We start from the raw sequence: 18,696 nt of genomic DNA, 5'->3' as shown, positions 1-18,696 counted from the left end.
TAATATAAATATAACCTATAGGATGAGCAGACTGCTCGACGAAATTTGTTCGAGACGTTTTACGAACACAAATTCAGACATTAATTATATTAAAAACAGAGAGAAAGTAAAATTTGCTAAAACATTAAGAAAATATTTTAATAATTTTGCACCACTCTCTCATGCTTATATCGTAATTTGATATGATCGCTTTATTTTATTACTTATTATTAACTTTCATTTTCTTAAAACCAATTATTAAAATTTTAAATAGACGATTTACTAACGGAGCAATATATTTGAATAATTAGTAGAACGTGATGCTGTATTTCCATTACTATTTTCACATTCATTAAAATCATTACTTTAACAACTATAGCTTAACAACTTATAGCCCCGAAATTGTTCCACATGTATTATTATATGTTATTTATTTATTGATCAAAAACATATTAGAACAATCTTTGAACATGTGAAACAGATAATTGAGATTCATTAAAAATTGAATTCTATTTACATTATCATTTTTAAGTTCTTGGACACTTTTATTATAAAATATGTATTTTACTTTTAAGAGTATCCAGAAATTTATGAATGATAACATGCACATGTAGCCTCAAATAAATAATGATAAATGAAAAACAATCTCTCTCTCTCTCTCTCTCTCTCTCTCTCTCTCTCTCCCTCTCCCCCTTTTCCTCCCTTCTCCCGTTCCCTCCCTTCTCTTCCCTCCCCCTCCTTCTTCCTCCCCCCCTCTCTCTCTCTCACTTACACTCTTTCAACCTTTTCTTTCAAAAATAGAAGTGTATTATAAATGTAAAATAAATCTATTGTACACATGACGTCATAAATGTCTTGACACACAAAGTTGTACATACGAGTATCCGAGAAAGAATAAGAAGAAGGCATAAGAAAGAATGAAAAGGCATAGAAAGGATAATTTGTGACTTCGTGTGTACAATAATATTTCTTATTATCCATTTATCGAATATTTATAATGACAGCTTCAAGATAGAAATTTCTGTTGACATAACTTAACTCATCATTAGTCAAGCTTGCAATACCGCGAAAAAAAAAGGACAAATTTTCCCATGAGAAAGTGGATGATAGTAGTATTCTGTAAGCTTATCAAAATATAAAAACCAAGAAAAAAATCCATAATAATTTTTAAGTTAGAAGTGTGATGTTAGAATCAAGTTTCTAACATCACACAACAAATTTATGTAAATTTATTATTATCTCGCACAAGATATTTGCGATGTATGAATACTCTCTGGAGTGGATATAATTTCATTGAATTCAGATTTCAACGCCTCAAGAGAGATACACAAAAAAACGAACCCCGCATATTTATACATTCGTGGCAATATGAACATACATTTTGCCGTGTCTACGAAAAGAGAGATTAAATTTGTCAAAATCACATGAATTCTTAAAACCCGACCAAGCGTGTAATCAGATGCATTAATGGCGTCCAATGCGCTCATATTCACGAAGAAACTTCACTATTAGATTCATTTTTTCTGGCCGATTTTTTTCGCTTTTTCTCCAAAATAAAATAGTAAAGCTGTATTATTAATTACGTAAATAAAAACATAAATATTTTTTACAGAAAAATTTAACGTAAAACGTACACGTCAGATGGCATTAATGCTCCTGTACGAAAAGAACCTGCAGTTTTGCTGAAGTATCTAAAAATTTAGTTAGATACAAATACTAAAAATAAATTTGTTGGACCATCAAAATCATTATGTATAATAGAATACTTAAACATTGTTAATGATAACGCTGAAAAAAGTTTCAACATTCTAATAATCAGTTTTAGCATCTTACATAATTATTTCGACGGTTCGAACAAAATAATTTCAGATTGCACTGGTTTAGTTAAATTTTTTGATATTTTAGCAAAAAGTCGTTCTTTTGGCATGTGCATTCCGATATTCTGTTTCTACCCATGAGCACCCGGGGCGATCCCCGCCGTCACTCCTTCGTGACTGAAGGACACGTGTTGGTACGGAGTGCCTTGTACGGTCATCGTTCTGAAGTCATAGCTCGTGGGGTCCCCATGGTCTTCGCGTACGGCATAGCTTTGTTTGGATTGAGCAAAACTGGGGAGCCAATTGACACCGCCAGATGAACCGCCAAAAGCAACACCTGGTAGACCGGTGGTCGGGAAACCAGCGTGCAGCTGCTGGGGCGCAGAAATTGTTCCGGTCGACGCGAAGTTGGCGCCGGTGGCCAACACATTCGGCCAGGACTTGGTGAGCTCTTCCAGTTTCCTCTGGTACTCGTCCATAGACACGGTGTCCTGCAGAACGATGCCATCCTTGTTACCAGCTATAGTTGCCGATGGTATACCCGCCGGTACTATCACAGCCCCTTGCACACCGGTGGCGGCGGGAATGTTAGCGGAATTGGCTGCGGAAGCAGCGTGAGCATACGCGGCTGGTGAGGTGTCTGAGGACAGACCCTCGGTGCCCTTCAAGGGATCCTTGCTCTGTTCTATAATACTGCTGAGGGCCTGTTGGTTTCTCAGACTGAGATCTTTCTCGATCGAGCGTGCGCCATAGTATTTGTTTATGCTATCTTTTACATTGCCGCGCAATTCGTTTCTGGCAGCGTTCTCCATGTCCGAGAAATAAGAGTCTAACTGCGGATTCTCGTAAGAATGCGCTGTCCCCGATACCGCATAATCCTGACCTACCGACGTGAAACTCGTCGGTGGATAGTCTGGTTGACGTCCGTAAGTACCGGCGTATCTAAATTGGAAAAGAAAGGAAGCTACTTGAATATGTTAGGAAAAACTAATGGAAATTAAGATAGCGTTTAATCAATATATTGAAGATTAACTGGTATCTCTCATACTAGTAGAAATTAATATACCGTTTGATCAATAAAGATTAACTGGTATCGCATACTAGTTGACTCTTTCAAATATATGTAGATGTACTATTGATATGTATCTAATCTTTATATAGGATATATCATTATAATTAAAGTAAAAGTTTTCGTCTATGTAAAAAATTCTTTTTATAATTGTCAGATTATTCGATCACAAAATCAAAAGCAATATTTATATTTTTATCAAAATTGCGCAACCAGATTCTAACGAAAAAAATAGCACAATTAGAATTAATTATACTATATGTAATATAATTAACGCTAATTATATTCTGTTAATTTTACTAATTATATTATAACTACAATTAGAATATTATAATTAGAGAGATAAAATCGTAATCGAAATGAAGATAACAAAAATAATTAAAATAAATTATGCTTAATGTAAGATTACCTTTCATGCACAAATGGTAAACTTTTGCCCTTGATGCTATCATACGGAATGTATCCTTTGCCAAAAGAGATGCTGTGGCTAATGTCTTTGCTGTGCGGTACATGCACGTGATTCACAACTTCAGGACCATGATCGAAATCATCACCCCCATGCGGTAACGGTCGGAATGGTTTCGTGTAACGGTTACCGCGACCATAATGTGCGTGACGATGAAAGTCGTTTCCACCGTAAGATAATTTCTTGTAATTGCCCGGAGGTCGCCATGGCACTGCTGGACTCCGTCTTACTTGTCGGGGCACGATTAAAACTACCTTTCTGAAGCAGCCAAAAAAAATAGATAGAAATATTTTTTTGATACTTTATATTATTATTTATTATATTAGTTTTTTTACCTTATTATTTTAAAAAGCATATTTAAAAATTCCTATAATTAATGTTATCGATAGGAATTATGAAGAATGATATGTTCATAAAATTGTTTTAAATTCATTTTTTTTTAATTATATGATATGTATATAAGCTATTATGAGTTTTGTAATGTAACTTTTGTTTTTTAAATATACATTTAAAATTTTGAAAGACTTTATACATAAAAACATTTGCTAAATCAACTTTCTATTGTATCATTTTATCAATCTAATTTAATTATAATTATCCTTAATTAAATATAGCATACGAATACTTACGCGTGAGTAAGAAGGGGCTCGCTAATCGCTAGTAGCAAAACGCAAAGAGCCTGTAAACATTAATTTCCGGTCAATATTCCTTTTAACTGTAACGTAAATTTTCATATGTATAGTAACGGGAGTGTAAACGATAAAATAAATCAACTGTCTATTAAGTTGACAAGTTTTCGCATGAAATTACGAAAATTTAGTCGCGTGTAGAATTTCATTTGTAAGAGTTACACATTCTGAGGCACGCAATTCTGATACGGTACGGTTGTCATTAGTGCTTAGTTTACCATAAGTAGCATAATTATCTAAACTCGCAGGCCGTTATCGGGTCTCCCCTCTTCCTTCGCTTAATCATACTTTCATTGATAAGTATAGTAAGACTTTCACACGATGAAAGTTAATCCTGTTATTTACCAAGTTTTTTTGAGTTGCATTCTAGAAATTAGTTTAAACAAAAATTCGAATAAGTTGTTACTTCTTGTAAACATACACATATACGAGTATATGTAATAATTAAAAATATTATATTAAAAATTATTATTCATTTTTTTTAATTTTAAAAAAACATGAAAATTATTTTATTTTTTTACGCGCTCCCTTTTTGAGAATTAATATTCAAAATGTATCATTCATTAATTCCGAATAATACAAAAAATATTTTTGTAAAACACATCCTAGATTCAATAAAGGATCATAATGTAAATTTATTTATTTATAATATTATATTTATAGTTATCAAAATTATTAAATTAGCGTAATAAATTTTTGCATCTCTAAAAATTAATTCGGTCAATATTCTTACTTTTTTGAAATAATACAGAGTGTCCTAAATTTTTTGCAATGCCTAATTAACGAAATAATAATTTCTAAAGATTGCCAAATAAGAGGGTAAAATCGATGTATAAGAAACTTGAAGATATCTTTCAGAGTTCTTTATATATGAATATCTTAAAGAATTCTTAAAGATAACTCAAAGTTATTTTATGCGTCAATTTTAGACATTCTATTCATTGAGTAATTAAAAAAAAATTGCGAAAATTGCAAAATATATATAGTAGAGAATTTTTCAAATCAGTTTAGTCCACCTCTAAGTCCACAAGCAATGTATCAAAAAGGCTCAAAAAGTTTTCGGACAATCTGTTTATAACACGTCATAAGTTTATTAACCGTATTTCTTGTAAATTAATTTATGACTTAATTACTTTAAAAAAACAACTAATTATTCAAACATAAATCATAAACAAAAATTAATAATTACATTAATAATAAATAAGGTAACCGAAAATACAAACAAATAAAAATAAAACAAATTATGATTTAAAATTTTAAAAGATTAAATTATCTTCCTCCTTACTCTTTCTTTCTTACAATTGTGAGAACACGTTTAAACAACATAAAATATACTTTCACTTTTAATTAACTACCAGATAAAATCATTCAAAAAATCATAGCTTTCCTGCTTTTTTTCAAATCATTATCTCTTTTAAATTTCTTCATAAAGACATGCAATCTAACTTTAAGAACTATTTTCATCAACATAATTACAAGATAGAAGTAAAAAAAATATTATTACTTTTCAATTAAAAAAAGGTGATATCCATAATTATAAGAAAGTGACCGTTCTTTTAAATCGAGAAATTCGAATGATCTGACTCACCATGCACCGCATACTGCCGGCCCTTAAATGACTCGCGCCTCTGGTCAAGCCTGATAATGCGATTCTTATCCGATCTGTTGTCGCGTTATCAGTGTCGTCGCGAGGCACGGGTGGTGAAAAGGTGACGGTTGCTCGTCACCTGCTGACCGATCAAAGGCCCAGGATCCGATCTGTGTCCGGTCGTGCTCGCCACCACGGATGATCCAGATGTATTGCGGCTATCTGCGCTATGCCTCTTCTCTTTTATACAAGATAAAAAGAGCATAGACGCGGTGCATAGTCGCGATCGCCTCCCACCGTGGAAATGTACCGGCGATCGGCGCGTCCGTACCATCATGCTGAATGGAAATAGAAAACGGGCGGGTACCGCGCGAGATGGACCCCCGCGGCCTTCGCTGCTAAACGTGGCCGGGTGAGTCGTCTAATTTTTGTTTAGGGAGAAATCGACACTTTCTTCATCGAGACGGACAACGTCAACAGTACGATGTGATGGGCGTATTCATCATGCGAGATGCTGCAGCAAAATTCCTCCCAGCTTTTTCACTCGAGATACAGTGATGGAACTAGAATCCGATCCGATAGATATATCTCGCGCTATCGGTTCTATATGTAATGAAAACAGAATAGCTAGATTGCACTACACCGTAGAGAAGGATTTTGTCAAATGAAAGTTAGACAGTGACTAATAGCAAAAATAACAATAAATAGAAAATTTAGTAGACAGCGACAAAAAATTGATATGGTTTATTACTTATCATAGCTATGTCACATGACAATCATGTTGGTTTTTACTTTTTCAATTTTTTTTTTTTATTTTTTAGAACTGAACTACATCGATTTCGATGAAACTTATAACAATTAGAGAGAATGAATTTCTTTAAATATGATAATATTCCTATTTAGAAACGAACGATTAACCATTTCCGAGATATTAAAAAGAAATCCAAAAATAACCAAAATTAGCCCCGATATAAAAAAAAAAACGGTACAAGAAACTAATTTCATAATGCCTTGAAATATAGGTATGTGAGAGAGAAATAACATTTACAATGACAGAATAGGAAAAATTGCTAGAAACAATAATAGCAATATTTATAATTCAAATAACGTATTGAGACATGTACAATATCCAGGAAAAACTACAAATAAATATTATTTTTCCTTATATTTTTATATGACCAGATATACACATATATATATTAATTTTTAAATGTATTTTACATGCATGTTATTTATTTTTATCTGTCACTTTGGGATTAATTTTAGAGCTTTTGTGGATTTTCCCCTTTAATATCTCGAAAATCTTAACTGTCTGGCCCTAAATAATTATGAGTATCATTATATTCAAAAGAACTCACTCTATAATAATTCTTCAAAGATTCATCAAAATTTTTGGAATTCGGTTCTGAGAGCCTTCTCCTCTTATTTTTTATTTTACTTCTATTTTGTTTCTTATTTTATTTAAATTATAACGCTCCTCCTCTAATATAAAATAAATAAGGTTTTTATAAAATATCTTTTTTATCATAAAATTGTGAGAGATTGCACGACATATATTTTTAATTGTTACACAGACATAAGAAAAAGCATCTATAATTAATCAAATATGATTTAAATATTTTCTATTAAGAAAGAATAGTGAAAAGGTTTTTATAAAAATAATTATAAAAATAAAAATAAATTAACAAAAATGAATAAATAAAGAATAATATAAACTATGAAAAATGAAAAAGGCAATATGTTAGTAAATTTGAATTAATAAGCTACAATAAAAGAGTTGTGTTTAAAATTAGAGTGGATTATATGTCAGAGAGTTAACAAACAATGAAATAATTAAACGTTGTCATAAATTTTATCTTAAACAAAAGTGGTGGTAAATGATTATTGTTAATTATTATTCTGCAGGTGACGCACAAGGATGTGTTAATACATCTATAAGCCGCACCCAACGTATACTTTCCAAAATACGAATAACAAATAACAAGAGAATGTAACTACTCCAGCAATGCGTCTCACGGAAAGTGTTCTACATTTACTATGTTGCACTTTCAATGCACGCGCGGTCAATTCTCAAGATGTTATATCTAATGTCAAGGAATATTATTTAACTTAATTTTATTTATATAAAAAGATACTTCTTATTTTAAAATAATGCGAATCTTTGCATCATAATTGTAATATTTGTAAAATATTATTTTTAATAAACTGTTTATACTTCTGCAATACTTCTATACATTTCTTAAAAATAGATTCAACACAAATATTATGCAAGTAGCATAAATGAATTGTAACAAAAGATAAAAATAAAATTTTTTGTACCTTAATAATGCACTTATTACACATATCTACTTCACGTATCATTTATCACATAAATAATTAAATCATTAGCTTAATTTGGTTAAACATTTTTCTTTTATTTTTTTTTATTATATCAATCGCTTTTACTCTTATCTTACTCTTATTAAATAAAAAAAATATTATTACTCGGTAACTAAATCGAAAGTTATCAATGCAATCGGACATATAATTTTCTTTAATTCTCAAGAAAATAAAATTCACGAATTGAATAGTTTAAGTATAACGTACTTTCAACAATGCCAATTTGCATTCCTACCGTGCCGGCTATGTTTCAATTTGATGTGATTAAAAATAAAAGTTTCACTGACAAGAATAACCGTGATTTCATATTGTTCTCGTTACGGTCCACATACATAAATCTTTTCTCGACGCGTCGGGACAATGGCGTCGTTAAAAGCATACGTTAATTAGCTCATTCACGCACATTCATGTACTTTCTTGCACTGAATTCAAGGTCGAGTTTCTAACCTCATACCTCTTTCAATGGGAATTGGATAGCATTCTATTTCCTAATCGGTACTATCTCCTTTCTTAGAGAATGACGTAAAAAAGATCAATCCTTTTAACAGTAAATAATAATTTCTTCCTAATATAAGTGTTATACAAATTTTGAAAATACATAGCAGCCAAACTTATTCGAATCATACTGAGTTTTCTTAAGTTAGGAAAGAAAGAAAGGAATGAAATGAAGGACGTGACAAAAAATTGTGAAAGTTTCCATTTGTTCCCAAAGGAAGAGATTCTCACTTGAAATATGATTTATAATTCAAATTATAGTAATCTTATAATAATTGAACAAAAATGCACGCTGCAAATTTTTGATTAATAACTACAACAAAAAATGAATTAAGTTGAAATGTAATTTTTCGTAATTGCAACTCTTTACACACAACAGTTTCACGAGTGCACTTTGGACATGTCTGAAGATGAATCTGAAGATTAATACTATACACAGGTTATCATTTTTGAGATGTTCTTAGTCACGCTTTCGACTAAACAATTTAATACTTGTCTATGGACATGTAGCATTATATATTTTCTATTTTTTAGAAAACATTACGTCTTTTAAATATACATGATAATGTTTGCGATTTAAATACATCACGTAATATAGAAAATGTATGTTATAGTTTTATTTTTAAGTTTTTTTATATTAATATTTTTTTTATTCAATTCATATTTTAGAATTTTTTTTAACAAATGTGCTGATGTTCTTATGATCTGATAATTCTTAAATTATAATCTTGTGTGTTTTACATAATAGAAACTTACGGAAATCACAATTAAATGACAAAATACTTAAGTATAAAATTATGTTTGATGCAATTAATATAATCAGAAGTATTAAATCAATTGTCATAATTCACGTAAACAGCAGTGGAAATTAGCAATAAAATCTGATGTATTGGAAATTTCCCTGCGGAATAAGAAAATCACGATCTTTCCTTCCGCATTTTCGCGGAGTGCTGATGTTTTAAAACAAAAAAATTGCGATGAACGACGTATAAATTGGTCTATCGAGATCAAATAAAATACGTTCTTACATTGAAGGAGAGGAAAAGAGTTTATGACAGCTTATATTTCAGCGTAAACTTTATGTTCTGTTTTTAACATGATGTACTTCACGTAGTGATCACCTCGCATTGCGAATCCATTAAAACATCATGTATTATTAACTCTATAAAGCGAAATTGCGTTTGTGTAGAAAGTAAAGAGACTTATCCAATATTTTTGCAATATGTGTTATAATAATAAGTAAAGAATTCAGAACTGACATAAGGTAGTAAAAGTAAGTTCCAAAATTAAATATAATGATTATTTTATATAGATGTAATTAGTGACAAATTAATAACATTAATATTTTATAATATTGTATTTTCAAATTAAAAGTAGCTTCCCGAGTAGAAAAAAATTATGATGGCTCCAGAATAATTATTAAAAATCACTTTTCATCAATCATGATTTAATTTAACGTCATTGCGACGTTATCGTAATTTGTTGTTCTGGATATCACACGCTTCTATTATCTTAACATATACAAATGTTTTACCATAAATTTTATTTAACAATACAATAAAATATATTAAGAATTTTATGGTTCAATTTTTATATTTATATTAAGCATACATTTTTATGTTACTTCGTGTACGACGCCATTAATGTGTATCCTTTCGATTAACTTCAAAAACAATCTGTATGTATTTGTTACGCAGTATGAATTTGTTATCGCATCGCTTGATAGTAATTACGATCTTATATAAAAATCATGCATACAGACAAATTGCTATTAATTGAAAAAAATATATCTAAAAATATATATTTCTAATTAAATAACGTAACTAGAAAGGCTTAAAAATTTTAAAAAGTTTTAAAAAAGACAAAAGAGGCTACGAGTCAAGTCAAAATCGATTTCACCGTGCTAGTTTCATTATTAATCATTCGTTAGCTTTTTAACCGATACTTTATTTCCTTGTAGTCTTTTTTATCTCAATTATGGTCAAAGTTAACTAATTACATTGTCCAGTGCACACGACTGGCGTGATTGTTATGAAACCAGTCTAGCTTCGAAACGTGCTATTTGATATTCATCTGAATGTCCGATCCGTGGCATTTTCCTAGGACGACACTGCGATGTCGACGTTCTGAAACGTAACACCTTGTACATTCACTCCGATCCCGGTCGGATTGGATTCCTCTAGTAGAGAGTTCACTGTCACGGTCTCGCGAGCTGTAAGGAAAAGGATAATCCGTATCGCGTTATTCGTTTTTGTTTTCTCGCGCCGGCAACCGGCTCGGCGCGACGTTTCCCGACGTACACGTATAATTTGCTCTTGCCGCGTGTTTTACGCGAGACACACCGAGATCGGTTTCCCTTTCTCTTGTGAGCGCATTTTGCGAAGGTGAACGCTCAGCGAGTGAACGGTCCCCGGTCATCGCCACGTAGTTTATGCACCTCCGCATTATCAGCTCCGCTCGGCGCGCTTCTTCAGGAAGGGGAAATGATTCCCTCTCGCTTCCGTAATTTACTATCGATCGACAGCGCACGTATTCAATGCTGCTTCCAAACGTATATACCATATACAGTACGCTTATTTCTTTTAAATTGTTAAAATGTTACGATATCTTTTTTTTTTTAATTTACACGAATTATGTATATTTATTCTAGTTTATCACAATTGAATTTTTAACTCGCAGATAATTGCGATTCCGGAAAAATTGTATATTTGAAAAGACAAGATTTATTTTTAAATTCTTTTTAAAATGTCTCTTCAGAAATTCTTTCAGAGTTTATGTGAATTTTAAAAAAGTTTTGTGTTACTTTCTCTTCATTTATACATTTTAAAATTTATCTTCTTTGTTTTGCTAAAAAAATACGTATATATTATTATGAAACAATATGGCACAACACTTCTTGTAATATATTATTATAGTTATAGTTTCTATTCGTTATAGAAAGTCAGTGACATTTTTTTAAGCAATTTAATAATAATAAGAACTAGTGAGAACAGATAGTATAAAAAAGTAAATTAAGAAGTCGCGCACCAGAGAAAGTATGGGAGTGAACAAGTCGCTAGTAAATCATCTATAGCATTTAAAAGAGAAGTCAGTAAAAGTAAAACTCACAGTGAGTAACTTTGCAATTTCAAATCCAATTTTACCCTTTAATAATTAATTAAATTTGTAATTAACTCGTACTTTAATATAACACATAAATATCATCGTATTTGTAACTTTTAAATTCACACAGTTATAAATGCTACTATAATCACAGTCACGTTAATTATAAATCTTTTAATTGAAATTGAAGATTTAATTGATTTTTTTTAATTGAAGATTTTCTATTATTTATTTGACACATAATTGAAATTTAAGAATTTAATTTAAGAATTCTACAATATAATACTGCAATATAAAAAAGTAAAAAATAAATATCAATCGGAAAAAAAACAGAATTTCCATATCAAGCATGTTTTGAAATAGCGCTATTATAACTTTCACATATAAATTTATATTTAAACTTGCAATTTGTGAATCTAACATAGAGCTATTCTGTTAATTAATTCTCTCTCACAATTAAAATAAAATTTTACAAAGATATTAATTTGTATATACCTCCTTGTATAGTATTATACAAATCTTGCGGTAGTATTTGTATTTGTTTTAAAATTGCTTTAAATTATCTAAACATACAATTAAGGAACATATACACACAATTCAAGATGTTCTAAGAGATAAAATAATATATTTCGAATTAATACGTTAAATCATAAAATTTGTACAATTAGTTTAACATATTAAGTTATTTTAACGTATTAATTTGAAATATATTATTTTATCTCTTAGAACATCTTGAATTGTAGCTACATGTTCCTTAATTGTATGTTTATATTATTAAGCTACCTTCAAAAAGTTTAAATTTAAATTATCTTTTGTAATATGCGTACATTGACTCTATTATCATAAAAATTTACGGATACAGCATAATGCATTTATGATAATTATAACTGGTCTGATTAATATTTATGATAGCCATAAATGCTCCGATAAATATTGATAACAATTACAGATATTAAACAATTAGATACAAATATTTTTAACAAAACCTTGTAGTTAAAAAATTCCAAAGCGCGATGTTATACAATAATACTACAAGATACAATTGTATAATTTTAACATATTACTATTAAAAATATACTGTAATATCTAACAGTTTTAGCATAGAATTATAAATGTTTCTATATCAGAGATTAGTAGTTTGCTGATAGATGGCAGCAATTACTGAACTTTCAAATAGAATGCGGCAGGAATATAGATAGAGTTACTATCTTATCCATCTACAGTCTACTCGAATTTTTCCATAAACGTTAATTATATTCAAATAAATAAATTTATTATCTTCGTTGCTTTTGAGAAATGTAATTAGGAAATATAGAAAGATACTATTTATAAACTCGGATATAAAAGATATTTTGTAAATTTTTATAAAATACATATTGTAATAATATTACAATATGTATTTTATAAAAATTTTCCTTTACAATATAAAATTATCATTTTGCAAATATATATATATATACATATATATTTGCAAAATAATAATTTTATATCGTAAGAGAAAATTTCTATCTTGTAATTTTGAATACGTTCAATAATCTGATTTTTCAAATATTTCGAATAGGAAATATTACACATCGCTCCCTAAAAGTAACACAATCCAAAATATGATCTTTAAATTATTGTCATGAATGAGTAAAGTAAATATTATTCAAAAAAGACTGTTTTTAAGAATTGTGAAACAAAAATGATAAAAATGACATTTGATTACTTTAAGAATATATTCTTTTTGCCACTAAATTTCTTATTTTAAAATTTATTATTTAATCAGTTAATAATTTTCTGTTGAAAAAAATACTTTTTCCTTTTTTCTAGAAAATTTAATCTGTTTAGTCGTGTCACTTTTAAAGAGGTGACATGTTATATTTTAGAATATATAATGAAATATATATAATACGCGATTATATAAATATTTGCAATATTATAACAAATTCGTACGCTAGAATGAAGATGACCTCAATTCGGACATCTTTACGTATGGAAATACGAATAATAGAATAATGATAAGTAATAACTATTGTTTGATTCAAAATAATACGAAAGGATAAAAAAGAGAAAAATTTCTTCTAAATCAGGAAGGATACCTTCAAGCCTTTATCAAGGATAAAAGGATACACCGCACGATTACTCTTCCTCTCGCGTGAGGACGCGTTAGATTAGCGAAACGAACGAAGACGCGTCTGTCCGCCCGCGTACGCGAGGCACAATCGCGATCTTGATCTTGGACATTCACTTAACGTCTGCCTTTCGTTGGGAGAAGGAACAGCCCACCGTTATAGATATCGAAAACGAGGAACAGGAACATACAAAGGCAGTGAGCGTAGCGAGGGAGGAAGGCAAAGCCACCGGCCACTTGTCCCTCTCTGTTACACCGCGATCGGGTGACTTTTTGCCATGAAAAGGCTATTAGCGACTCCTTTCACGAGTGCGGTGCATACGGGTAGCAAAATACTCCCTTTCATTCTTATCCGACTTCTATCACGTGCGTGTATATATAAGCGAAACGCGTACTCGCGATGGTTGTCAGATCGAGACCGCGGAGGAGTAACTCGCGTTGTTGTGTTTCCTCGTTGATTATTCATAGCTTTTTCATAGCTTTCGCTTCACTTTTGTCGCTTTATTGTGACGGAAGCGATATTTTTCTCGATAGTCCTATCCGAAAACGGAACGATGATAGGACAACGAGAAATAATAGCAGACTTCTTGGTAAGTCTCGAGAGACGAATTGCGTTTATCGCATTTTCAACCGCGACGGAAGTGAAACAGTCAGTGATAATTCAAATTTTTGGAGTTATCGGTAGGATCATTATTTCTCCGTTTAATCAAAGAGAGTAATGTAAAAAGTATTAGCTTTGTGATTTGTGATTTGCAATTAAAAACATTATAAATGATATTCGGCTTTTAGATATTTTTAATATCAAAAGGTAACATTTTCAGAAATAATTTTCATATTTATTATTATATTTTTATGCACAATTTTGGCTCGTTGCGATTTTTTAATTATTGCTCGATATATCTTCCGTGGAAAGTTACTCGTTATTCGAAGTTGCAGAGTCAAATTATTGTATTATTTAATATTATACATAGAGGCACTTTTCTGACATTATTTTCTTATTTCAAAAGTAACACGACTAAAAAAAAGTGAAGTTTAATTCCTTTATTTAGAAAAGATCATTTTCGTTTTACAACACAATCATTCTTTGAGGACAAGAGCTTCCTAAGAATGAAACTTAAAGAAGACGTCATTTATGCCTAATTTGATTCTGGCCTCAAAATACAGTTTTCAGAAAAATAACTTTACCATAAAACTCGGTTTTAAAAGGTTCTTGATATCATCAAATTTGAATGTCTGAAAATGTCGAATTTCAAAAGGATAGCATTTATGGTACTTGAAAAATTACGTTTTTTCTGTAGTCACGTTTGAAATAAGGAAGCGACATATTACTGCTGATTTTTTGCAAACAGTCTAGTTTCTACTTTTTGATAGTAAACTCTAAATTGAGATAGAATTGATTCTGTATGTGTAGTTTTATTAACCATCTTTGTTAAACGACATTATTTTCAGTTAATTCTTCTCTCCGTCGCCGCACTATTTAACTTAGCCAACGCCGGCGGACACGGACACGACCAGTAAGTTTAAATCAAGCTCGCTATATTGAAAAAAAAATAGAACATTTAGATATAACTTGATATCGCAACGAAAAAGCTAATCGCGCAGTTTCCATCTTTAAAAGCCAGTCGGAAGCTTTAATATTTTACCCGCGTCCTTTTTGCAGTAGTCACGTGGTAATCCACGTGCCGTACCAGATCAAGAAGATCCAACACACGCACACGATCACGAAACACATACACCACGGCGGCGGCGGCGGTGGCGACAGTTATGAAGTACTCGGATATACCTATGGTCATCCCATTTCTCTTGGAGGTCACGACGGCGGCGGCGACGGTGGTCATGATTTCGGAGGTGGCGGCGGTGGTCATGATTTCGGAGGTGGTGGCGGTGGAGGCCACCTAGAGCTAAGCCATGGTGGTGGTTTCGGAGGAGGCGGAGGTGGATTTGGCGGCGGCGACTGGGGAGGGCATTAGAAATATCCTCGAGTGAATTATCGATAACTTTCGAGAAATGTTAAAATTAGCTTTAAAGTAGTCGACATGATAACCCTTCGAAACATATGGAATGTTTTTCATCCCTGTTTTCCTGGCTGATAACGCTAGTTTTGGTATATTATTTCTATCATAAGACAATGTCGCTCATTTGATATAACAATGACATTATTCGAAAATTGTTTTTTCATTGCTTACGAAAAACGGGAATGTAAAGATAGAGAAAACTATACTTTCATTTCTCTAGAATCAGTTAGTATTACACCAAAATTATGATGAATTTTAAAATTAATATTATAAAATTTTCACGATTTAAAACATTCGAATTAAGTTTCTGAAAAATTATTTTTTCAATTATATTATTATTGCAAATGAGCGATATAATATCCAAAAACTGAAGTTGTTGCAATTGGGTTAGAATCAATAAGCGGAAAAAATTTTTTAGGAAAATATTATCACGTGTATTAATGATCTATAGAAGGTATATAAAGTAACAACAATGCACTTTTATCTGAACTGTCATCAGACAGATAACTAGTATTTGTGAAAGAATATATGTACATGCTTTAAATGTTCGCACGCACGAGACTTCTGTGTGCATCAATACAATGACTGACTCGATTTCACATTTTTTAACAATGCAAGCGTCCTATAATAATGTGAAATCGAATGATCCATTGTTCTGATGCATTTCAACAATAGGATCATTTTATGGAACACCGACTGATTTTTTATCATTTTTGACTTTCGAAAAGCTACGGACATTTTTTTTATCTCTAGTCTGAGTTACTTTCATTAAATATATATATATATATATAATAAATTTTGTTACTTGTTATTTTATTCTTATTATTTTTTATATACATTTTTTTATGTTAATAAACATATTGAATAAATGTTGTATATTTTTACGGTACGTATTTTAAATACGATCGTAATTTCCTGTATCCTTCTTATTATATAAATATTATTAAAATAATTACTTTTAATTTTTTTCGAAATATATTAATTTTTTCGGTAAGAACTAAAGTAAAAGAAAGTATTTACAAGTTTATTAAATTTAAAAAAGTAAAGAGTACCAACTTTACACGAAGAAACTTATTTATTTAAAACAATATTTTTTTCAATACATGACAAAATTTATAAATAGTACAGCTAAAGACATGAAAAAATAAAAAATATGTTAAGTGTGATCTGTTACGACCTCATTTTTTTTGAAAAAAAAAAAATAATGATATTACAAAGTAGCGTAAAGTTGCACTATAGATAAAATAAAATTTTTGGAAACAATTTTAAAGAAAGTGATAATACAAATTTATATAAACTTTATTTATCATATCTTTAATTGTACATTTGGCACTAAATCTGTGGAGAGTACATTTATTCAAAAGGCTTTTCCCCACTAAAAACTAATTGTGCCGATCGGTATACTAGCTTCTTCTTCTTTTATAAAAAAAAAAGTCAGTATGCCATATTATATAAGAAAAAATTAATTGCTAATGTATTTTCAACTTAAATTTGTAAGTTAAGAGGCTGTTACTATTGTATATTCGCTACGCTACAAATACTCGAGTATAAATGTTGTAATAAACTGTAAAGGAAATGCTGTTATTAAATATTTAATATTGAAATATCTCGGAAACAGTAGACCGTCTACGTCCAAATGAAGGGGTGATTTAGGGGTTATTCAGGGAAACACACTTTATAATGCTACCAAGTTTCATTGAAATGGATAAGGACCACTTCGGAATCTTCTCTTCTAAATAAAATAATTTTAATAGTAGAATATACAAACATTTACGATAATTGTATATAATTGCGGTTTCGTACTACAATTTTTTCGATATATTAATGTCTGAAGAGGGCTCAATCCGGTAGCCGAAACTTGTAATTTATTTGTATTTAAACTGAGTTTTTATTTATTTTTTATTTTTTATTATATATTTTCTTTAATTTTACTTTTCTTTATTTGTAATTTATTCTTTTGATTGTATGACTTTTTTAAAGAAATGTGTTGACTCTTACTTTGCCCTTTATTTATTGTTATTTAATTTTAATAATAGATTAAAAATTTAAATATATTTTAAAATTAATGTGTAATTGTGAACGCTAAATGTGAAACGCACTCTATTTCTATTTGTTTTTTTACTTGTTTTTTTTTACAGTCAATTATGGTTATGTCAGGTTACGTTCATTTAATGCTCGCAACGTTCTTGAAATCATTTCATCTTTGTTGTTTATCAAATATTAAATAAAGACAAATAATACTTACGAGTGTTGTGAGCGCCAAGTGAAACACACTCTATTTCTATTCGGTCTTTAAATGCTTCTAAGTATAACGGGTTGCATATTACCAGGCACTACTACATTTAAATTTATCACAAAGCAAAAAATAATTTGAGTAAAAGTAATTGTAGCTAAATAAATTTTGTACCTAAAGGTACATTTTTTTTTAATATAAATGTTATATTTTAATTGTTATAAAGCCTTAAAGTCAAAATATAATATTACTTTTATCCTCGGTCTCTCTTATATTATCTATAATGTACAATTAGAAAATTTATATAATTCGAAAATTAAAGTGCTAAGTCACATTCAAAATTAATAAGTATGTTTAAAGATGATAGAAAAGAAAAATTTCCACAATGTCCATTAAGCGTTCTTTAATCTCATCCACGATTACCATCCGGAAATCTTTCTTACATAAAAAGCAAGAAGGTAGAATGTGGAAACGCCGAAGACGATAGCAAGACTGATCATTGCTGTAATACATATAATAGTATATCATAAATTTAATATATAGATGCTGCAAATGAATGATTCTTTCGCAAACGAGGATTTTATTGCCGCGTCAATAGCTATTATTAGTTTCTTGAGACGTTTCAGACAAAATGCATGTTGCATATATCTTCTCGATAATTATTCTATAATCATCTATTGACGGTGTTGCAGTGTTATTATAATACACAAATTATTATCTATTTATTTAATAAACATCTCATGAATATATA

The 18,696-nt window shown here is 30.2% G+C and overlaps 2 protein-coding genes across 2 annotated transcripts; one reads left to right on the top strand and one right to left on the bottom strand.

The window, feature by feature from the left end:
• Positions 1 to 750: 750 nt before the first annotated feature.
• On the bottom strand, positions 751 to 5,897 carry LOC108754655. The gene is made up of 4 exons (XM_018497126.1): positions 5,609 to 5,897; positions 3,961 to 4,010; positions 3,275 to 3,589; positions 751 to 2,738 (listed from the first exon to the last, which is right to left on the bottom strand). The coding sequence occupies exons 1-4, from the start codon at positions 5,618 to 5,620 to the stop codon at positions 1,928 to 1,930; spliced, it is 1,188 nt and encodes a 395-aa protein (XP_018352628.1). The 5' UTR covers positions 5,621 to 5,897; the 3' UTR covers positions 751 to 1,927.
• An 8,217-nt stretch (positions 5,898 to 14,114) lies between these two features.
• LOC108754676 (glycine-rich protein DOT1-like) lies at positions 14,115 to 16,443 on the top strand. The gene is made up of 3 exons (XM_018497160.1): positions 14,115 to 14,287; positions 15,147 to 15,211; positions 15,358 to 16,443. Exons 1-3 carry the CDS (start codon positions 14,252 to 14,254, stop codon positions 15,665 to 15,667), a joined length of 411 nt encoding a protein of 136 aa, XP_018352662.1. The 5' UTR covers positions 14,115 to 14,251; the 3' UTR covers positions 15,668 to 16,443.
• Positions 16,444 to 18,696: the final 2,253 nt, after the last annotated feature.

Source organism: Trachymyrmex septentrionalis, unplaced genomic scaffold (assembly GCF_001594115.1).
Source record: "Trachymyrmex septentrionalis isolate Tsep2-gDNA-1 unplaced genomic scaffold, Tsep1.0 scaffold80, whole genome shotgun sequence".
NCBI lineage: Eukaryota > Metazoa > Arthropoda > Insecta > Hymenoptera > Formicidae > Trachymyrmex > Trachymyrmex septentrionalis.
This window is presented reverse-complemented; position numbering and strand designations above follow the sequence as displayed.